A 24,158-nucleotide genomic window follows, 5' to 3' on the forward strand; every position below is an offset into this window, starting at 1 on the left:
AATGTGCCAAATACATCAATTAAAGGCAGCTGTTAGTAGAATAGATTGAAAAGTATCACCCAACTGTATGCTGCCTATAAAAACTTCACTTCGAATACAGGAATATAGGCTGGGGTGAAAGTAAAATAATAAAGAAAGTTATATCAATAAACATTAATCTAAAGAAAGTAGGAGTAGTTCTATTAATACTTGATAACATAAGCTTTGGTGCAAAGAAAATTACCAGCAGGACAGGACAGGCCATCACATAATGATGAAAGGGCTAATTTACCAAGACATGGCAAGCCTAAATATACATGCACCAAACAACAGAACTACAAAATACATGAAACAAAAAGTGACAGAATCAGAAGAAAGAGACAGGCACACAATTATAAAGACTTCAATACCTCACTCTCAACTGATAAAAAAAAACTAGGCCATCAATCCTACTCCAAATGCAACAGCAGAATCTACCTTTAAGAATCCACAGACCATATACCAAGATAGAACATATCCCACGCCACAAAAACAAACCTCAGTAGACCTAAAAGAACTGAAATCTTACAGAATATATTCTCTTATCACAATGGAGTCAAACTAGAAATCAGTCACATATTTAAAAAAAAAAAATCTCGACTTGGAAACTCTTCTAAATAACTTATGGGTCTTCACACCCATTAGGATGGCTATCATCAAAAAGGCAGGTAATCACAAATGTTCATGAGGATGTGGAAAAATAGGAGTCCTTCTACATGGCTGCTTGGAATGTAAACTGTACAGCCACACTGGAAAACAGTCTGGCCATGCCTCAGAAAGATAAACACAGACTTATTGGGCCTAGAAATGTCATTCTTGGGTATATATACAAAAGAAATGAAAATCTGTCCACATAGAAACTTGCACAGAAATGTCAGAGCAGTATTACTGATAACAGCCAAAAGGTAAAAACAACTCAAATGCCCATCAACTGATAAGTGGATAAACAAAATATGGCAAAAAATGGAGTATTATTTGGTCACAAAATGGTGCAACCTATTGATACATGCTACAACATAGATAAACCTCGAAAACATTGTGCTAAGTGAAAGAAACCTGTCCCTACAGATCCTGCCAACATCAAAAAGATGGTATGGAAATACTATGAACAACTTTACACACACATTTGACATCTTCAGTGAAATGGACTGATTCCTCAAAAACACAAATAGCCATAATTTACCCAACCTGAAGGAGGTAATTTAAACAGCCACATAACAAGCAAAAACAAACAAACAAACAACAAAAAAAAAACAAACAAAATAAGCTGAATCTGTAATTTAAAATTCCTAAAAAAATAAAAAAGAAATCTTTAGTCCTAGATGGTTTTACTAGTGAATTCTACAAAATAATACCAATTCTACATAATCTCTTCCAAAAAACAGAAGCAGTAGGAATATTCCCCAGTTGATTTCCTGAAGTTAGTATTACCCTGATATCAAAATCAAACAAACAATACAAAAATAAAGCAACAGGCTGATATCCTTTATGAATACTGTGATATAGTAATTTATAAGAAGAAATACACATTTGTTCTTCCAACGCTTTTCCTGGCACAGAGCCCCTAAAACCTGTGGGAGCTGACACTACCTCCTGGTAGATGTTGTCAGAAATCCTTAGCAAAATATTAGCAAAAAATTCAGCATATATGAAAAGATTTATACATTGTGACAAAGTTTTATCTTGGGGAATACAAATGGGGCTCCATATTAAAAAACCAATCAGTGTAACCCATCATATCAAGAGACTGAAGAGGAGAAAATATGGGATTGATGCAGAAAGAGTGTTTAGCAAAAATTCAATATCCGTCCATCATACAGACTCTCTGCAAATTACTAATAGAAGGAACTTTCTGAACTTGATAAAGATCATCTATAAAATCCTGATTCAAAATGCCAAGTCATAACTACCATCAAAAAAAAAAGTGCCTGCTCACTTTTAAAACCCCATGTTGGTACTCAAGACACATAATGTTAGAGAAATTACTGAAAAGCCTGTAAATCATTAAGTGGAAGTCATGTGTATTACAGAAAAATCATTGCAAAGAAAATATTCATCCTTCCTAAAACCTGAGAAATGACTTATATGATCACTTATTCTTCCATTGATTGACCCACATGTATTTCCAAACACCCACCATTATCAAGTGTACAAGGCACTACAGACACAGCAAGAAAATGGCTCCATTTCCATGGAGTTTATACCATCCGCACGGAAAAAAAATGTCGAAGAAGTCATTACAAATGTCATGCTTGTTATGGAAAGGAAAATGTGAGTCATAGTGGAAGCACAGTAAGTCTCTACTCTGATAGGTCTCACTGGAGAGGAGTTCCTTAAGGAACTGAGGGGTAGGAACTGTCATAGCCAAGAGGTGTGGGAGGGGCTTCCAAGCAGAGGGAACAATGTGTGCAAAGTTCACTAAGGTAGACACCAAAGTGTGGCTTCTAGGAGGCACTGCAAGAAACCCAAGAGAGGGGGAGGGTACCATGACCCAGGCTTTGTCCTCCAAAATTTGGAGTTACCTCAAAGTATTGGGAAGTAGGACCACCCAACGCAGGCAACAATATGATGAAAAAGGAATGCTCCTCATCCAAGACATGAACAACATGTTTTGAGAGGACAGCAAGTGGTTCATGTGGCTCTCTGTCCTCAGTCATACCATGCTGATGCCTTTAGCAGACTACTTACTGCACTAGAGCTCCCACATCTACTTGAGGGTCTGTTGCACCTACTAGAACACTTTCCTAGGGTGGTGGCAAGGTTTACTCAATTCTGCAGTCCCACTGGCCCAGAGTTTGTAGCGGAGGGGACGAACATGGCAAGAGAGAGAGAAGTTCTGTACCTTCCCTTTGATCTGGCTATTCTCCTTTAAGGGCTTTTCTCCATGCCCGTGGATAGGCACACTGGGAAAACGCGACCCACCCCGCCCCCGTGGGTGCTGTTGCTGGGGTTTAAGCATCTGAAAGCAAAGATCATGGGCCTCACCTCTTATCACACAGCCTTGGCTCACATTCTTAGCTCCAACTTTCCTATCATCTTCTATAATCTGCAGTTTTGTTATTTTATTTACCACTAAATGCTCAGCCAACTGGTCTGTATCTGATTACCCTAAAGGCTTATGCTTTTATCACTTATGGTGACTTCTACTACCTCTGCCTCGATTTCGTTTATGTTGTAAGAGCTATGCTGTTCCTTTTTAAAATCTTTACTTCCACCAAACACAAAAGAACAACTGCTGTATGATTCCACTTACATGAAGTACCTAGAGATGAATTCGTAGAGCCAGAAAGAAGAACAGAGGTTTCCAGGGGCTGGGAGGAGCAGGCGTTACTGTCTTTTGGGCACAGTTTCTGTTTGGGAAGATGGAGAAGTTCTGGAGAAAGACGGGTGATGACCGCCCAGCACTATGAATGTACTTAAGGCCACAGAATTGTACTTCTTAGGGTGGATATGGTAAATTTTATGTATCTTTTCCCACAATAGAAGACAATCTTCACTTTTGTTTCTCACTTTCCTACTTGTTCTTATAAAATGATTATGGTACAGCAAAAGGAAATATTGATATAATTACATAAACACTGCTAAGCAAACAAGTACGAAAAGATGTGGCTCAAACTGATCTCTGCTGATAGGTGCTGCCACCATGCACATATTCCTAAATAACTAACTGATCATCTGACCCAGAGCCTCTGAACGGGGTCTTTGACAGGCAGCTCTCAGAGTGGGGATGTGAAACGTGTATCTGGGGTTTTCACCGTGGACCTCTTGGCCACAGGCATTTTCACTTCCAAACATTTCCACTGCTAAGTAAATGACCATAAGGCAATTCTGCTCTGAAACAGAAGAACCCATTGGCGCTTTGGTTTCATTACTCCACTGACAAAGTTCCCATTTTTACATTACTGATCTCGTGGCTAGAGCTTATCATGTTCTATACAGTGATGAGTGGTCATGGCGGTCTTCAATAGTGAAGGATAACTAGTATGTATCGACTCAATAGAAAAATACGGTGATAAAACCTCCTGAAAGTGTGAAATAACACAGTATAAACCTGGATTGCATACTATACTAGAAAACAATACATCGGTTACAATGGTAACAAAGCTCTGTTAAAAATGCATTACAGCATTAATATGTCTTACACATCTCCCACAGAACTCTGGAACGTCTCTTGAATGGACATGTAACAATATATCAGGAATGAATAGGAGTGTAGAAGCCTTTCATAGTACAATACAAATGCTCAGTGACAAATGTGCATCCTAGTATTTGGAAAACTGACACCTCTTCAAATGAAGGAAGACATTAACAATGAATTTTATCATTCATTTTATTCATGTTTAATTATGTCCTTTAAAACATCCTTATTTTATTTTTTACGGCTTTCGCTTTTATGGCAAATACCCTTACGGCACTTTAATTAATTTTTTCACGTATCATTATGTCTTCTTTAATGAATGTTCCTGTTATTTTTCATGATTTTCTCTTTTATGGCAAAACTGCCTTAAGGCCAATTAGACAGGTGGCAAAATGCTTGTGGTAAACGTATTTATGGTGAAATGATCAAGAATGTGCAAAGCATGGGCTGTCCAAAAAGAAAAAGAAAAAAAAAATCAGAATTTTCTGCAATGCAAAGTTTCAAATAACAAATTTCTACAAAAAATGCCTATAGAAAAATATCAAAGAACAGACACGGCTGAATGAGGTCTAACATGCCGACTTGATGCCGACATGATTTTCCAATCTGCCACAGGACGTGTGTTGATTATGCCAACACTCCTATGGGTTTATTCTAAATGGTGCTCAGTGAACAACAGCACAATAACCTGACTTGTTTTTATCCTTTTTTAAAGATTTTTATTTATTTGACACAGAGAAAGAGATCACAAGTAGACAGAGAGGCAGGCAGAGAGAGAGGGGGAAGCAGGCTCCCCGCTGAGCAGAGATCCCGATGTAGGGCTCGATCCCAGGACCCTGAAATCATGACCTGAGCCAAAGGTAGAGGCTTAACCCACTAAGCCACCCAGGCACCCCATTTTATTACCTTTAAAACTGCTAAAATCACTTATTTTATTCACAGACACATTTTTAAAGGAAAGCGCCTCTTGTATGGGACCTGGTCATCTACTGAGTCCCTGAGACCAGATTGTCTTATTGAGAATGACAAGACACGCTTTAGCGAAGGGAAGCAACACTTCCATTGTTTAACAACTGTTGGGATAACATCTGATTTCTCGGCAGTTTACCTTTCGTAGATAATGAAGTTACTGTGTGACTTCGCTAAAGGTCAGAGGCAGCGTGAGAGGGGCGTGCGCGAGGCCTGACCTCCCTCCCAGCGCTGCTTCCCGTGCCCATGCTTCTTATTCAAGGTGTAAAATGGGAATGTCTCTTCCGTGGGGATTCCAGAATGGCCTCCCTGCTTTTATCAACGGCAAGAGGATGTCCCCACTATTATTCATTTCTCTTTTTTGTAACATAAACCCATCCTGAGGACGGTATTCACTTGGACTGTTATTAACTCCACAAACTCCCAACTGATCCCGAGTGCCTACGTCAGCCCCCTGTAATGTCAGCAGGTGTGAATACTGGAAGCAGAATGTCACGTAACGTGGAAAAGTGCAGACCGGAGGCTCAAACTGGCAGGCTGTGGGCAGTCGTGGCCTACATGCCTACCTTGTTTTGCTTATTTGCTTATTTGGTGTTTTTTTGAATATTGAATAACTTTTGGAGATTGAGAGTCTGCACACATAAAATCCTGTTTAGTTTATTCAGAAAAAATGAGCAGACCGGGCCTGCTGTCCCCCAATTTGTGCAAGGCGGCAGCTGGCTGGAGCTGGGCAGGGGTTTCGTCTAAGGCAAGTGCTAGCTCCCCAGTCCACCCGCCGGATCCCCCCACCCCTGGCATCCTCCTCTACCCACCTCCCGGGCACGCATGCGCACTATGAGGCCACACTGTCTGCCGCCCGTCTAGACTGCAAATCCAAAAGCCAACCTTCAGAGGCTCCCAAACTGCAACGGAGATGAGGGCGGACACCTTTCATCGTCTTTCTCTTCAGTGTTCATTTTAGACTCCTGACTTCTGAACTGGAGCTATGAGAAGACAACTTAGTACTGAGATTCCATGCTTACGGAAATGGCTTTCCATCTCTTAAGCAAGTGTGTAGGGCTCAGCTCCTCAGGGGTACCTCCCTGTTTTGGGGCCCCACGGCAGGTTTCTGTCAATGGGTGAGCTTTCTGACAGGCTCTAAGCAGCACGCTGAGAGTTGGTGACATTTGCTTCTGCAAGCTGAGAGAACTTCTGGGGTGCACTGTGGGTCTTGGACTTTCCTTTTCAATGAAGACAGCTGAATCCTATCTGACCCCCAAGCCAGGACTGGGCCTCGGACTGGATTCATGCCCACCCTTGCCTCACTACGAAATGCATTAAGCCCTTTCTTCACGCTCAGACTCATTATTGGCATTCCTGGGCCCTTGCCAAGATAAGATCCATTTTCAGTATTATAGCTTCCTTTCTAGAAGTTGGGCCAAAAGACTTAGCCTATCACCACAAGGCTGGAAAAGTTATTTTTGCTGAAGTAGACTAGGCAAACATCCACAAACAGAAATTTCATATTTAGTTTTTAACTAGCAACTTTGTGATGGCTCATAACTGACTTAAAAAGTGTGTGTGTGAGGCGCCTGGGACGCTCAGTTGGGTTAGTCTCTGCCTTCAGCTCAGGTCATGATCTCAGGGTCCTGGGATCAAGCCCTGCATAGGGTTCTCAGCAGGGAGCCTGCTTCCTCCTCTCTCTCTGCCTGCTTCTATGCCTACTTGTGATCTCTGTCAAATAAATAAATAAATCTTTAAAAAAATAGTGTGTGTATGTGTGCGTGCATAATGGGGGCCTGTGTCACACACGTAGACATGCCCACAAGAGTCACCATAAGTCCTTCTGGCTTGCCCTGCTTCGTGGAAGACTCTGTATTCAACGCTGACTGAGAATTTCAAGTCCCACATAAGACCTACACACTGGGGCCAAAGGCAGATGCAACTGGAGGTGGGGCTCTCAGAACTCTGCTGTGGAAACAAGAGAAGACTATTCTCTCTCTGGATTTCAATGGAAGTCGCAAACTGAAAGAATGCAAGCTATCCCTTCAAATGATAATGTTTTGGTTCCACAGGAAGAGGGGTTTGAGGGGCACTATGCCCAGGGCGGGAAGGGGTGGCCAGGAAAGATGCTCCTGGCCCCAGACCCCTCCACTCTCAGGAGCTGGGAGGGTGAGCAAAAAGGTCCAGAGTCTCTCCAAGCTTCACTGCCCCAGTGCATTTGGGGCAGGCCAGTGACTAAAGAAGTTCTCCTGGCTGGGAAGGAGGCTGAGCCACAGTGGCAAGCACACGACACATGCCATAAAATAGAAAACCTCCACACAGGCGCCTCCCTGGCTTCCACCTTAACAGCCAGTCTACCGTCCGCCAGCTTATTTCTATAAAAGCGATTCGGGTGACGCGACCATCGCAGGCCCCAACAGCCTGGTGGTGACTTCTGGGACCAAAAAAAAAAAAGAGCTTATGGATTTTTCCAGCAATTTTAAGACACTGTCATGCTAGAGCTTGGCTTATTAGCATCTCTGCAAAGTAGACCTACCACAATTACTTTGCCTAATGATCTTGTAAAAAGCAGATCCCTTCTTCCTTTCCAAGATTAAGGAAGAAATTGAGCTTGGAGAGTGAGGAAAGCCGGTGAAGAAAAGAACAAATAATAAACACTGTGCTTTCCTGTAAATAATGTTTCTCGCTTCTTCTTTAGAGTTTTTCATGGTTTTCGATTTTCTATCAGCGAGCGTACCACTAACGGGCTTTCAGAGGATCAAAACCACTTGTGTACTTCATCTTCTTGGTCTTCCGGCTGGAGAAGACCCTCTTGGATTATTTCCTTGCAAAGCGTCACGTCTCCTTTCTGAAGCTACAGGTGGGATGGGCCAGGGAGGAATTCCAAAGATGGTCAGTTCTTGCCATCAGCAGGCTCCGATCATGTCCTAGGAGTTTTACAAACTTCATTTCCATAAGCACCTTGCTGCCAAGGTGAGGAGACATGCCACGCCCACACAGCCCAGAAAGGAAGCGGTCTGGGGGCGCCCTCACGGCCCACCAAGGCCGCAACCCTGGACCAGGAAATAATGATAACCCTGGAGGGTGCCCCAAGTATTTTCACATATTTTATATCTGGGTGTGAAGTAGGGGCCTCCCCGTGCCAAGTCAAGTAACCCACAGGTGCCAGGAGAATTTCTAATGTAGCCAGGTGGGAAACAAGATCCAGGCTGTTAAAATGATGAGCACGGCCCTTGGACACACAGAGAATTCTTCTTTAGAAAAGTCTTCGACTCGGGTTTCTGGAGAAGTACACAGAGAGTCATCACAGGACTCGCTCTGAATCTGTCAAGACTGTGGGTTGAGATGCTGCGGCTCTGAAGCGGACTCCCCAGGCCTCAGATTCCAAACAATCTTTAACTTCACTAAGCTTCACCAGCCCCTGCGGCTCTCCGCCCACACTTGTCCCTTTTTTTTTCCCCCCCATTTTAGCAACCCCCTTTGATGAAGGCCGTTGGTGGAGGAAGGGTTAGAGTGAAAGAGATCGTTCTGAGAGTAAAGACTTCCCTGGGTGTAGACATGCTTTAGGGGGCATGACAGAATCCCAGGGAGTCGTTAGGCTCTGTGGACTCTGTGGACTGTTTCTGCAGATCAGGAAGAGGGACAGGGAGGCGACACCAGGATCCAGGACTCTGATCTACTGTAACTGAGAGTCAAAAGTTTCCATGCAGGTCAACAGTCAAAAGCAATTTTTTTTTTTCTATCGCCCCAGGCCAGATGTTAAATCCCCAGCTTTGTCATTCTTTCAGCCCCTGTGTGAGTAAATGATTTATGCCAACTTGGGTTTTGTTGTTTGCCCACCAATCATTAAGTTGTACACGCTTATCCAGGGAGCCTACCCCACCCACGCAACCACCTTGCGTTGGAGTTTTATGTTCTGTTTGGTTTTTTATTCTTGGGAGAGCCTGCCTTCCAAGCAAATTTACCACTTGCTTAAAATAAAGAGATCAAAGTATAGTAGAGGAACCCACAATCACCAGTAATTGCTACCTAATTTCATTTTTCAATTAAGTGGTTGCTAACACTTAGCTGCCGTCCACAGTTATTTACACAGACGGGGTCTGCGTGCACCCGGGTGGCTAGAGCTAAATTAAGAAACTACCCTATTTGGTAAATTATACTATTTTCTAAACTTACCAGAATCATCCTATTTTCCTTCATTGTGCCTCCTCTCCAGCTGACTACCAACTCGGTGGTCTCTGCCCCTCCATGTGTCTTTCCATTCACTTATTGTTGCAAAGACCAAAGGGATTCCAATTCTGAAGATGTCGATATCTGAAGAATTCTATGGTCCTACCATCGTTGTATTCATTACATTTTATTAAAATAAAAATCAATGCTACTGACATATTTAGTGGAAAAATGAAAGACTGGAGTCCTGCCAATTACATGTTTGTTCAGAGATTCAGGAATAGCAGTAATTTCCCTGGTTTCAGTGTCCTCAAAACACAAAATTGAGGGGCGCCTGAGCGGCGCAGTCAGTTAGGCGTTCAACTTTTGGTCCTGGCTCAGGTTGTGATCTCAGCATCACGAGATCGAGTCGTGCACTGGGCTCTGCGCTCAGCGCACAGTCGGCTTCAGATTCTCTCTCCCCCTGCCTCTCTGCTGATGCTCTCTCTTTCCCTCTCTCTCTCAAATAAAAATAGAATCTTCTCAAAAATTAAAAAAAAAACAACCAAAAAACCAGAATTGAGACATCAAGACCAAATGAAAAGAAAGACAAAAATAAAAATCACGGCAGAAAGAGTAAAGCCATTAAATACATAAATTAGCTACCTTATCAACCAAATCGCTTTAGCAAAACCATTAGCACTCACAGCTGAACTTGGAATGTAAGCGTGCGAATGAATGATGACTGTCAGCAGTAAGGCAAAACCAAAGGAAGGCTCTTGACAGCATCAAAAGAGACTTTAAATGTGAAAGAGCTGAAATATATAGAATACAAAAGAGTACTGAGAATGTAGACATCATTAGTTTAAAGTGCATGCTTCCTCAGCTCCACAGATGTCAGACAAAAACAAAAGACCCAAGGCCCCCATCCCCAAGGCCTTGACTTGAGAAGGAGGGACAGCGAGCACACCCAGGTGACTAATGAATAAATAAATACATGTCAGATAATGATCAAGGTGCTGGCAGAAGGCTGCACAGCAGGACCCAGAGAGACTGGGGCAGGAGCTATTTCACGCAAGCACATGTACATTTCCTAGTTCCCTTAAAGATGGGAGCTCCTTGAGCCAGAGGCAGCATTTTCATATCCTTCCAAACCAGTCAGCAGAGCACGCACAAGGAATGATGCCATTCTCCTAAGAAGATCGGTTGACATGGATGGTGTACGCTTACCAATCGTGAAGACCACACATTTCAATTGGATGGAAAGGAGGGGCCACAATTTCCCATTCCTGTTTCTCCATACCGTTCAGGTCTTTTGTTTGAGAAAATGGACAGTCGGCCAGTGTGTGATTCTGCCTTAGAATACTGCTGATAGGAGGGCCAGGTGACCATTTTTAAATAGTAACAATTACTTCAGGCAGCGCTTTGTTTTAAAACTCTTTTCTGCCTCGATTCCTAAAGACATGGTTTGTAAAAAAAGTACAAAGGGACTTGAAAAAGATCCGCTGAAACGCACATTTCCACCCCGGCCTGTGTGTGAACTGACCCGGAGGACACAGAGTATACCCAGTAGCTCAGAGAGGGTTAGGGGGAGGGTCAAGAAGAGAGCTCGCTCCTACAGAGAAGGTCTCACTGGAACAAGCCTTCTGTGCGGGGTCCTCTCTTCAGCCTCCTGCCTATTACACCTGGCTGTTCCCCCTTTAGTTTCCAACACAGGAACCTGGGACCAAAGGGTGTGCACTGCCTTTCTTTTCCATTGAAAATTAACTTAGAAAAGCAGATAGATGTTTGTTGTTTTTTAACTTATGCAATAATGAGAAATGAAATGTGCGTGATTAAGAGGGAACCCCAGACATAACACCAAAGGCAGGAGACAGGACCATCCAGGTGATCAAACAACCTGCTACAGGTTAATAACTGGACAGAACAGACCTTCTTGGTGCAATGCCATTATGCTTTGGAGGAGAAAGCAAGGGCTAGCCACATATCTAAAGTCTGAGGGTGGCAAATTTTCTACCTGCATTAACTCTACCCTCACGACAACCTAATAAGGAAGCCACTATTGTTACCTTATTTTACAGATGAAATAATTGAGGTTATAGAGGCTTACCAACTCACCCAAACTCCACACCTAACAAGTGGTAGAGCTGGATAGCTCAGATTTTAGATGACAGAGCTGAGGTTATCACTCAAAGTACGTGCAAGGATAGTATAGGCATTATAAGTAGAGTGGCCAGATAAAGGATGATATAAATGAGGGTATGTGAGAGTGAAGGACACACTATTAATACCGGTGCTTGGTTGACACAGATCATGGCTATCATGGACAACCTTAACTGCCATATGATTAAGCTGAGGTGAAAGCAAACGTGTCTCTAAATGTTATTTAGTTATTTGTTTCCTCTCTACTTACTTACTCAGTACATGCTACATGCCACGCACCATTCTGGACAGTGAGTAAGAGAAAAGTCCCTTCCTCATGGAGCTTCTGTCCCAATGACTGTCATTCATGTGTACGTATATGTCTGCCGGATGCACGTGCACATGTGTGTGTGCAAGTCAACACCTGTGCATATGTGTGCAACACAAAACAGATTTAATACCTTCTCCCCTGTCAACCTGTGGAAGTTGAACTTTGGCCTATTAAAATTTACATGGTAGCCCCTGTTATGGGTTGAACACTTCACCCATGAATCTTAACAGGTTAAATCTACATTTCAAAACCACTAGAATTCTATACTCCCTAAGCTGTGCATTGTGGCAAAAGCGAGACCGAGATTCAGAAATCCTAGACTGGACTTGCAGCTCTGATACCATGCATGAGTCCCACCACCTTTCCCTCTATCGTACCAGTTCACCGAGTTGTGGTGAGCTTGGTCTAATGTTAACTGTGGAGTCAAATGTGCTTGCCATGATCCTATGAAGTAAGCAGGATGTAATTATCATTGATTTTATGGTGAAAATCTGACAGTGAAGATCAAGGTTAAGAGTGTCTAAGATAAGGCACTTTAAGGTGCTCTGGAGACCACAGACAGATATTAACATCCTCCTCCAGGGCAAAACACAGTGGAGCAATGGGGTACACTGGCCATGGATCCCACCTCTGCCCCTTAAAAGCTGTGATACCCTGGATGACTTACCTAAATTCTCTCAACCTATTTCCTCATCTATTTTTTTTTAACTGGGGATTATATTGGTGCCTACCAACCTGAGTTGTTGTGAAGATTAAATAAGACAATGGGTAAAAAACACTTAGCTCAAATACCTGGCATGGGATAATGCTTCAACCTCCTTAGCTATTGCTGTTTTATTCATGAAACCATGATAGAGGGATTACGTAGGCCCACCCATCTCCACCCTCCTGTGCCACAACAAGACTCTGCTCCACTGCATTACAGAGATCAGATTCCCCAGCCCCAGGATCCCCTAGAAAAGAAGCTTCGTAATAGGGAGCAGCAGAATCACCAGTGGAAGGGTCATAGGGATATGGCAAAAGAATTGTTCCACTGCCTCATGACTACACAAGAGACTTTCTATGGATAACAAAACTTTTGAAGCTTCTTTAGAGCACTTTCACATAGAGAGGGTGTTCACATAGAGAGGGTGTCATGTGACATCCATCTCACTTTCAGTTGAAATTTCTAAATACAGCTGTGAATTTGACTTTGAGCCTTTCTATGCCAACGCTAAGTAATAACATGAAACTCACCTTTAAAATACAATTATGTCACAGCCACATAGCCTTCAAAGGAATTCCCATTCCCTCCCCTGGATTTATTGACTAGGGAAAGAAACACATACACCTTCAAACAAGGGATGAATTTTACAAATCAAGATCAGAAAGCCCTTGGATAGTGATGAACAATGTGCATGATTGTTGTAGGAAGTACATCAATTATGATTCATTACATTTAAAAGACGTAATTGCAAGAGAGTAACCTGTAATTGTGCATGCCTCATTTGGAATGACAATACGCCCATGTCTGCACGTCACTTTAATATAATAAACACATGCTTCTCTTGGCTTAAGTTTCTTTCGCTATATAAAAGTAAAATCTTTGTCATAAACTACTTCCTCCCCTACAGAGTATCTCATATTATCCCTGTGGAAATGTTAAACAGATGGGGCAGATACAGATCCCTACTTCTACTAATTAAATGTGAGAACCAAGTAGTTGAAGACTTGGTAGGGCCATACAGTAAAGTTGATGAAAGAACTCGAATTGTAGTAGGGTCTTCCTGCTTCAAATCTGGGGGACATCTTTTCCAAAACTTAGGTCCAACACTTCTTCAACTGATCAGTTATTTCTCTCCCACCCAACTATGAAAACATAGAAGATAAAAGCAGAATAGTCATATCTTCACATCCTACACATAGAAAAACTAGGAAAGCACTTATTATATTCACCTTACATTACTAAAGAGAGTCCATTATGATATTCTAGAAGCAGAACATATCCATGGGTTTTAAACATCATATAGCAAGCATTTGTTTAAAAAGTGCCAAGTAAAATGTCACTGAGCCATCCAACAATGCAAACACAGATAAAGTCATCTCTTACTTCAAAAATGTAAGATGAGTATCAAGCCACATTCCAAATAAAGGAAAATGTCTGGAAGGCCAGAAATAAAGAGAGGAGTCAAAGCAAGAGATGACGGTAGGATTTCAAGCCACCATGAGCCAGGGGGATTCCAGACAAGTTACCTGCCCTACGTGCTAGGACCCAGTATTTGAACACCTACATGAACACAAGAAATTTGACATAAAACCAGTAAGGGAAGCATTCATGCATAAATTTCAGAGTCTCAAAGAGCTACATTGTGTCAAATAAATAAATACTAAAAGATGCCTAAAGCCAAGGAAAAATAGAAGCAAATACATCAACTCTTTAGGCCTTGAGCAGAAAGAAAATTTACCTACAAAGTATAAAATTCCAGGTTTATACCACATACAGGTATAAAGTTCACGTGAATCATATAGGAAAACCAAACTAGTACTAAAAGCCACCCACTAAAACTCTGGGTCCCAGCATGAAAACTCAAAACCATTTTTGTAAGAACCATTCATAACTTAAGGGAAACAAACTACTTCCAAGTAAACATCCCCTGCTGAAGCTAGGCTCACAACAAAAAATATAATCTATATAAGGAAACAAATATCCAAAAGGGAAAGTCAGTAAATGTGACAAATGTAAGAATTAGAAACAGCTAAAAATAACAGAAAAAAAAACTATAAAATGAATATAGTTTAAATAAATGAAAGAATAGAAGGAGAAATAAAAATTAATTAAATAGTGGAAAAGTATGCACAGAAAGGAGATCCACTTCACAAAGAGCCAAACAGCATAAATGAAAATATAATTAAAATGAAAAATCCAATGAGTAGGTTAAGCACAGATTAGAAACACTCTGAGAGTAATGGGATACTAGGAAAAACATCTGATAAAATTGCTAACAAATAGAAAAGAAAAGAGATGAAAAAAATAAAAAAGCAGTAGGAAACATAGAAGCACAAGTTCCAAGAAGCAAAAACAAAATAAATCAATACCAAGACACATTGAGAAAACAGAAGGATATTAGAAATAACCAAATGAAGAATCTTAAATACAAGTAAACAGAAAAGTCAGATTAATTCCAAAGCACAATGAGAAAAATAACTTAATTCTCCTTAGGAACAAAAGGGGTCAGAAAGTAATGAAATAATGTCTTTCAATTTTTAAGAGGTAATATTCCAACCCCTATACTCTGTTATATAATCATTCAAGAGAGTAATCAAACTAAAGACATTGTCAAAGATCAAGAGAATTTCTCAATCAAAGGCCCTCCCTAAAGTATACACCAAAGAACATATTTCAGTAGGGGGCGCCTGGGTGGCTCAGTGGGTTAAAGCCTCTGTGGGTTAAAGCCTCTGTCTTCGGCTCAGGTCATGATCCCGGGGTCAAGGGATCGAGCCCCGTATCCAGCTCTCTGCTCAGCAGGGAGCCTGCTTCCTCCTCTCTCTCTCTGCCTGCCTCTCTGCCTACTTGTGATCTCTGTCAAATAAATAAATAAAATCTTTAAAAGATGACTTTCTTAAAAAAAAAAAGAAGAACATATTTCAGTAAAAAGAAAACTATCTGGGGGAAAAGGGGAGACAGAAGAAGTAATAAAAAAAATTGGCAAGCATGTTTGCAAATGTAAACACTGCCTATAAAAATTAAAAACTAATTTGGAGGAAATTAAATAGAAATCAGGTCTAAAAAATTAAAATCTCATTTGGAAGAAGTTAAATATAGACCCAGTCTGAACTATAAGAAAAAAAAAATTAAAATTCTGCAACAGACAGCAGTCAAAAAGTTTTATAGTTTAAATATTATTCAAAAAGTGGATAAAACAATAATAAAATAGCAAATACTGTGTTCACCACATTCCAAAAAGTTATTTTAAGATTTTACACATATTAGCTAATTTAATTTTTACAACAGCCTATGACTTCGGTACTTTTATTTACCCATTTAACCTATAAAGCAACTGAACACAGAGAGTTTAAGTTATGCACACAATATTACACAACTACAAAATATGTAGGAACGTGTAACTGAGATGGAAGCCAAAGCAACCTGGTGTGACTCCTGCTATCTGGTAATCAGATTAAAATTGAAGAGTCACCACAAAAGGAAGAGAAAGAGAATGTATAATAATATAATAAAAAATAAATGAAAAAAAAAATTACTAAACCAAAAACTGACAAGAAAACTATAAAGACACCAAGTAAAAGCACAGTAAATAAAGAACAAAGTAAGCCCACATATATAACTCACAATAAATGTAACTGCACTTTTGAAATTGCAGACATCTTAAAAATTTAAAGATAAAAAAATCCAGTTATATATGGTTTGATAAAATATATAGAAAGGAAATTACCTAATTGATTTAATAGTAATGTTATAAAAAGAGATACATCTGGGAAATACAGATGTGGAAAACACATAGAGAAAAAAAGACATATGCAAAATCTAGTTTTATTTTGAATAGCAATAGTAATAAAAGAAAAATAGACTATGAGCCACAAGAATATTACTGAAAATAAGAAAGTTCATAACTTAATAATTAAAGGACAAATTCACTCAGAAGACATAACAATAAACTCATATGCACCTAATAACAGTATCAAAATATACAAAGCAAAAATGAACAAAATTATGAACCGTAATTGGTTTCACAATCTTAGGATTGATTTTAATGTACCATATAATCTAATACACAAAAACGCCAAAAAACTTGGCAATTCTATTAAAGATCTGAACAGCATAATTACACATTTAATCTAGTACGTGTGTATGTGTGTGTGTCTGTGTATGTGCACATGTGCCTGTATAAAATTCTGCACCAAATAGAGAATATATAATCTTTTTCAAGCAAGTGTGGAAAACGCAGTTTAAAAATGACCATAGAATTAGGTGATGCACCACTAAATTCTGCTCATAAAACCAATATTACACTGTATGTTAACTAAAATTTAAATAAAAATAAACAAGGAGCACCTATTAAACCACAGAGAACATCCCAATCAATATCAAAAATCAGTATCAGGCCTATCCAAACAAAATGTAATAAAATATGAATAAAATAAAAAATAACCATATATCTCTATATGTTTACTAACTATAAACTACCACTGTAAATAATTATTGGACTAGAATAATAAAAATCACAAGGTGGAGGTTGTCTGTGTGGCTCAGTGGGTTAAAGGACCAACTCTTGGTTTAGGCTCAGGTCTTGATCTCAGGTCATGAGATTAAGCCCCATATCAGGCTTCACACTGAGCTCAGAGTCCGCTTGAGAGATTCTTTCCCTCTCCCTCTTCCCCTCCTTCTGCCCCTCCCACTGCTCATATACTCTCTCTCAGAAATAAACATACAAACAAACAAATAAAATCCTTTCTAAAAATCACAAGAAAATTTAAAAATAATGAGGACTAAACAATAGTGAAAACTTAACATATCAAAACAACTAAAGTAGGACAACTAAAGTAGGACAAAGCATAGTATTTCTAGCCTTCAAGACATATATTGCTATCCTTAAAAGATATACCCATTTGGATCACAAGAAACCATCTTTAAGAAGAGTTTCTTTTAATATTCCTATTTCAGCTCATGAGGCATTTCTTTGGTTCCATGAAGACTAAATTGGATTTTATACACATCAGTGACTTAGAGCCCCTGATGAGATACATCAGTTTTCTTTCTAGCTTTATCACTGATATTGGTGGGTTAAGTTCTCTCAGAATATAATGGTTTGTCAATTGATAACAATAATGTTTTCATGCAGTTTCATAGGAAACTACAATTTCATCTGCATCTCTCCCCTGAATTCTTTAGTTTCTGTCATGCTCTTTATTGTTGCAATTTGCAATAAAGATGAATTTACATAAACTAAGAATTATCATGACTATGCATTGCACCAGTCTTAAATGTCTGTTTATCATAGCTTTGAATTTAGTGAAAACAAGGAAATAGCCGTATTTAGGAGAAACTGATGAAGAGAAATGGCTTCTTAGGAGCTATAATAACTAAAATAATAATAATAATAAATAAAGGAGTCATAATAACTAAAATAAACTATTGAAAGAGTTCTGTCCATTTTAATAAGACTGCTGTCATTTTAGTGTAAGGGTATGCCAATTTTAGAACAGAGTTCATAAAAATATTCATCATTGAAATTATTGAAAGTAATATTAAATATGTTTTCAGCTATAAGTGTTCTTTCAGGGATTAACTACACTTGTAAGGTGGGAGTCGACATATTAGAAAACAAGTAAAATCAATCACTAACGAGCTAAGCTCTAAATTCAGGAATGGGAACAAAATACACACCAATAAAGTAGGAGTAACTAAATAATAAAGAGAAGGAAGTGATAAACTAGAAACCAATCAAAATCCAATTCTTTGAAAAAGTATAAAATTGATAAACTTCTGAGAATTTGGTCAAAGTAAAAAATAAAAACAAAAATAACAGTATTAGGAATAAAAAGGCAGAATAATAAATGCAGATAAAGTAGATTATTTTAAATAGAAAATAGTTTCCTTCCCATAAATTTAAAAACTCAGATGAAATGATGATTTCCCAGAAAAATAAAAACACAAATACTAAAGTTGACTGAAGAAGAAATAGACAAGCCAAATAGAACTATGTTCTTTAAAAGCAATTGAATCACTGATGAAAATCTATCCACATACAAATGAAATTCACTTGGTTTTACAGGTGAATTTTTATAACCCTACAAAGAACAAACACATTTATACAAAAAGTTCTTTATATGATTTTAGGGCTTCATAATATGTGAAAGAATTCTGTTTAAAAAAAAAAGTATCCCATTGATGATAATTATTGTCATGGTGGAAGTTGCTACAGAGAGTAACATTTTTGGTGAAAACTTAACCTATTATTCTTTGAAAAGGTAAGAAAATATTCCTCTGTTAGAGTGATAAAATTCTAGAAGGCACCTGAAATGATCTTGTAAAGAATACCAGAAAGCTGTTGTAGTCATCTTTCACCCTTTGGTTAGCCCAAAGGGAAAAGATGGAAACTATGAGACAGAAAGGATCAAAACTCTTAGCTTAAGGACAAACACATGCCATCAGGTAGACATAGCTTCAGAAATGTTCACAAACAGGTGAAGATCATAAGCTTCACCCCCTGACCAACCAGCTGCTGCTTAAGGAGAATGGAACACAACAAAGAGAAACAGATCATGGGCAAAGGTAGGTTCTTCTAAGAGACCGAGATCTCAGGTGATACAGATAGATATTAACTGAAGAAATTACCTGGTTTCATATTTCAAATCAGGACAGACTGGAGCCCAGAGGAGAAACCCTCATGGACCAAACTGCTTTGCCTTTTCCTTACAATACTACAACTTATTTAATGTCAAGACAGCAGGGTAGAGGGAAGTGGAAAATTCTGCATCCTAACCCCAAGTTTAGGTATAAAAGAAATGAAAAGGGCAGGATTCATGCTGATACCTGGAAGAGGAAAACAGGCCAGCTCAGGACTACAAGATAAGTGAGGGGACATGTGGGAAACCACTGAGGACAAAGAAGGGAGTCCTGTTGCTTTAAACAGCAGGGACCCTGTGCTCTGTCCCTTAATTTTGAAGAGAGGTAGAACACATACCCAAGTTAACCCAGTTTAGGACAAATCCCACTGATCCACTTCATGGGCAAGGAAATCAGAGAAGACCCTCTTAGAACACTCCAAGAAATTTTTCTCTTTCTAATTCTTTGGCTACCTATTATTCTAAGCTGCAGAACTCCATCCCTGTGTATAGGATTTACCAAGCAAGGTGTGCATTTATAGCTGTAAAAAAGAATCAACAGTTACTCAAAATATAAATATTCAAAATAAGGAACAATACAGGTTCACATGTGTAAGGATCTAAGTGAAAAACAAGAGAATGTTTCTTGCCAAAATTTTAAAAACTATTCAAGGTTGTACTAAATTCTATGTTCTTTTATTTATTTAACCTACTTTACATGTGCAATCACATTATCATCATTTCTTTTAAACCAAATAATTCAGAAATTCAGAAATTTCCCTGATAATCAAGCAAAAACAATAAGAAGTTGAATCGTTCAACACTCTGCCAGAAATTCACTTGCTCACTATTTTATTTTATTTTATTTTATTTTATTTGACACACACACAGAAAGAGAGAGAGAGAGACAGTGAGAGAGGGAATACAACCAAGGGGAGAGGGAGAAGCAGGCTTCCCACTAAGCAGGGAGCCCAACACACATGGCGGCTCCATCCCAGGATCCTGGGACCATGACCTGAGCAGAAGGCAGATGCCTAATGACTGAGCCATCCAGGCGCCCTGCACTTGCTCACTTCTGACTGCAATATTTCTAAGACTATATTGTGCTGCGATCTAGCAAACGATGCTGAATTCACCATCTGGCATGATTTAAACCTCCCACGAATGTGATTCGGAGCCTCCGTTTGGGGCAACCTGTTACCTTTGTTCAGTTTAATCACTAGCAATGTGTCTCCATGTTCTCTGCGGCAGGTAAGTTCAGGTACACTTGGTTCAGGACATAAAAGTGCCCCAAATAGAAACCATGGCATTTCGCATGAGTTAACACATCTGTTATCTCATCACCTCAAGTCCCTGGCACAGCTCAGTTCATTATCCTGTCCCAAATATAAGCAAATTAAATCATATAAGTCACCCCAAAGTAAGTTTTTCCACTGCAAAAGTTAAGAATGACTAGATACTGCTGAATGGGCTGGAAAGGCAACCCTCAGTTCACAGATAGGCTTCCCCAAAGCCAACATAAAGTTTAGGGCCTGGGGGAGAAGGTGGGGAGTATCTGCAGATTTCCAGGTGCCTCTAAGGACAGATAGAGCTGCCGCAGGAGGACAGGGCTGGACTATATATAGGAAGAACCTAGGAAACACCACAAGGACCAGCTTTTGGGATTCTAAAACCATACCTTCCACTCTGGGAACTATATCCTTCAACCCACCCACGGCAGTCTCTACTCGGGTCTCTCTGCTCAAACCCTTCTGGTTTGGAGACATGAACACTATTTCCATTTCTCTGTCACATGCAGATATAGGAGAGAAAAAGGAGATGGTAGCCAGTGAAGCTGAGAATTGGCGGGGGGGGGGGGTACCTAAAAGATTGGGAGAACAGCAAGTGCCAATGAATGTAAATACATCTGGGTTAAAAAATAAAAAAAAAAAATAGCACCCATGGGCAGATCAATACACCTATAAACTCAAACAAGCCTTTTAAGAAGATACCATACAATTAACAGAGTAAGATCCAACAAGATGAATAGGTCAAGATAGAAAAAGAACAAGTATGAGAAAGAGAATAAGAGCAGTTGGAAAAAGCTGAGCCTAAAACAGAAAGAGAGAAAGGCAGGAGGTAGCCCAGCACAGTGGAAAAGGAAACACAGTGCCAGAGCACCCCATGAGGTACTGCCATTCCTCTTCCACTCCTCCTAGTGATGACACTATTCTGCACTTACCCTATACCCAGGATTTTCTAAGAATGTTAAACATAGGCAGTCTCATTTAATCCTCCTGACAAAACAAGCCTCCAGGAGAGACACGAAGATGAGACATCAGACAGACCTGGGTGGAATTCTGGCTCCCCACCCACCAGCAAGGGAACCTCCCCACTTCTGCTTCTCCGTATAGGAAACGGGGTAATCATACCTACCCAGGATGGTTGTGAAAATTAGAGATAATGAACTTAAGAGCCTACCAGCGGCTGTTATTAGTGTAATTAATTAGATTAAAATAATCAGGAGCGAAGATCAAAACAAAGAGTTGTAATTGAATAGAAATGGCAACCAAGAAGCAGTCATGGAAACAGGGCACAAACGCACCAGGCCAGTGATGGAGGCTGGGAGAGAGAGAGTCCAGGAGCCTGCATTTGGGTCCCCACTTTGTGTGTTTGTGGGCAAATCACCTCAACTCTCTGGAGCTTCAGTTTCCACCTCTACCAAGTGTGTGTGTGTTGGGGGGGGGGGGGATTAATAACTGTCCTTCCCACACGGCAGGGCTGTTGAGGGGACCATGGGAGGACACAGCACCTTAGTTTATTGTTACAGGCAATGAATTTATGCAAATGCACATACCTAATTGATAGATGGGGAAATCCATTTCCTCTGTTTCCATTTCTCAGGTGGAATTAAAACATGCAACTAGCACAACCATGTCAAAGCCAGGCAATGGCAGACTGCAAAGTCTTTAAACATTATGCGCCTTTTTTGGTCATCATTAATAGAATCTAATTAATTTAATCTGACATCAGGCTTAAGTACCCCAATTTCCACCATGATACAAACCCATCTCTTTGGACTGCTTTGTGCTTTCCCCCCTATTTATGCCTCTGTTTATTCCTCTCTAGAACATTATTCCCTTTCCTCTCCAACTGACTATATCCTGGTCATCCTTGAAAATCCCATTTAAATGCTTCCGTTGCATGAGGATGTGATTTCTGCCTCCCTACACTGCCATATTACCTTTTCAGAATTTGTCACACTACTTAGCACTTCCCTGTACTAGGGTCACTGGTGCGTATGCGGCACCCCTCCCACCAATCAATAAGCTGGAGGATGACAGGCAAGGTGTCTTCAATCTGTTACGGAGACCTGCCTCACCACACAGCACAGGATTTTCCCCAGGACATATACTGAAGACATATGCAATAATGCAAACATTCTCTCGACCTAGTAACTTCTTTGAATCTTTACAACAGTAGTGGATACATTTAAAATGAAAAAAGTAGTTAAAATATAAAGTCAAAATAATGCAAAGCCCCATGATCGCAACAAAAGTTTACTGGGGGGTGGGGTGGGAAATGAAGATGAGAAAATACCTTCTGAGCTTCTGCTTTCCAAATGAGAGTTAAAGAGATAGCTCCAAAAGTGGGTTAATGGTCTTTAAATATGCATCTCACTTCATTGGCCTCAGTGGCCTAAGAAAAAGCTTCCTGGAGAGTGACAGCCTCAGCCCAAAGGAGGGAGGAGACAGGGTGTTCCTGTCACAGCTGCAGGCTCTCAGTTGTCCCAGGTCCCCTCCAAGGCACTTCATTAGTCAGGTGCATGGCAGGGTCTGTGTCTTGGCCCAGGCGCCTCTTTCTTCTCAGAGCATCCAAGGCTTTGACTGTTAAAACCTCTGCCCTAGCCTGCGCCTCTCTCCTAATGACAGACAGGACTAAACTTCAGGCCACTGCCCTCCTCCCTCAGTAAACAGGTCTCTGCTTTGGCAGAGAGCTGTACCACTTGGCGTCTGAGGCAAAAGTAAGCAACAAGTCCCTGAGTTTGGATGGGCTCATAGTCTGGGGCTATTTCAAGGCCAATGTCCACTTCAGATTCAAAGCCTGAAAATGCTCCTTCCCAGGTCCCTTTCGACTCAGACGCCCACCCGAGCTTCCCCACCCGATCGCCCTCACCCCAGCTGGAGGGTCCAGCTCGCTCACCTATCTTAGCCAGGGAGGCCAACAGGATCCACAAGGTGATCTCGAAGGGGATCTGCACGTGGGGGTAATCCAGGGTGAACACTGGCAGTCGACTCTCCTCGAACGGCGTCGTTCCGGGAGCCACCACGCTCGCGGGGCTGGGCGGGCTGGAGCTGGCGCCCATGGCCCTCGACGCGTCCAGCAGGGTCTCAGCCAGGGTGCCCGCTGGCCCCGCCACCTGCAGGAGCAGCAGCAGCAGTAGTGGCGGCGGCGGCCGCAGGCTCCGCCCGGTGCTCCTGAGCTCCATGTGTCGACTCCCCGAGCCGCCAGCGACCCCGCGCTCGGCCCTCCGTGCGCTCAGCGCATCGCTCCCCGGGCAGCGCCGCCCGCTCGGCCGCGCACAGCGCGGAGCAGAGATCCTCTGCCCGCCGCCCGCCTCCGGCCGCGCAGCCGGGTCTCTGCAGCCGACGGCTCGGTCCCCGCTGCGAACGGCCACACCGCCGGGCCAGGCGCGCACCCCCGGCCACCCTCAGCCGCCCTCCGCCGCCGGCCGCCGACCCATGCCCGATGCGCCGCTCGCCGGCCGCAGCTGCAGGCCCTGCCCGGGGCGGCCCGGGGGCGGGGGCCGGAGCGGGGGCGGGGCGGGCGCGGCGCCCTGGCCGCGGGGCGGGAGGACGCGAGCACGGGATGGACGCGCCGCGCACCTGCCCGAGCCCGCGGGCGACGCGGGGCCGCGCTCCCCTCTGGCCGGCACCGCGCGCCCAGACCCCCCACCCCCGGAACCAGCCAGCTCTGGGCGGAATCGCGCTAGGTGGCCGGAGCTGTCCCCGCCCCGGAGGCAGCGTCGGGCGTCCCTCCAGCGAAGGGGCCGGCGCGACCCACGCGTCGCGGCCTTATCCACCCCCCCTTCCCGCAGGCACCTCCGAGGGGAGGCGGGTGCGCTGG

The 24,158-nt window shown here is 41.8% G+C and overlaps 1 protein-coding gene across 2 annotated transcripts in view; it reads right to left on the bottom strand.

Moving 5' to 3' along the window:
• The window catches only part of SLC9A2 (solute carrier family 9 member A2), a 95,780-nt gene extending 71,993 nt beyond the window's left edge, over nucleotides 1-23,787 (bottom strand). For both annotated transcript variants that reach the window (XM_032351705.1, XM_032351704.1), the window contains exon 1: nucleotides 23,235-23,787. In XM_032351705.1, coding sequence (XP_032207596.1) covers nucleotides 23,235-23,520 — 286 coding nt within the window. In that variant the 5' untranslated portion in view covers nucleotides 23,521-23,787. The remainder of the gene's footprint in view (nucleotides 1-23,234) is intronic.
• Nucleotides 23,788-24,158: the final 371 nt, after the last annotated feature.

The sequence above is a fragment of the Mustela erminea genome, chromosome 7 (genome assembly GCF_009829155.1).
Source record: "Mustela erminea isolate mMusErm1 chromosome 7, mMusErm1.Pri, whole genome shotgun sequence".
Taxonomy (NCBI): Eukaryota; Metazoa; Chordata; class Mammalia; order Carnivora; family Mustelidae; genus Mustela; species Mustela erminea.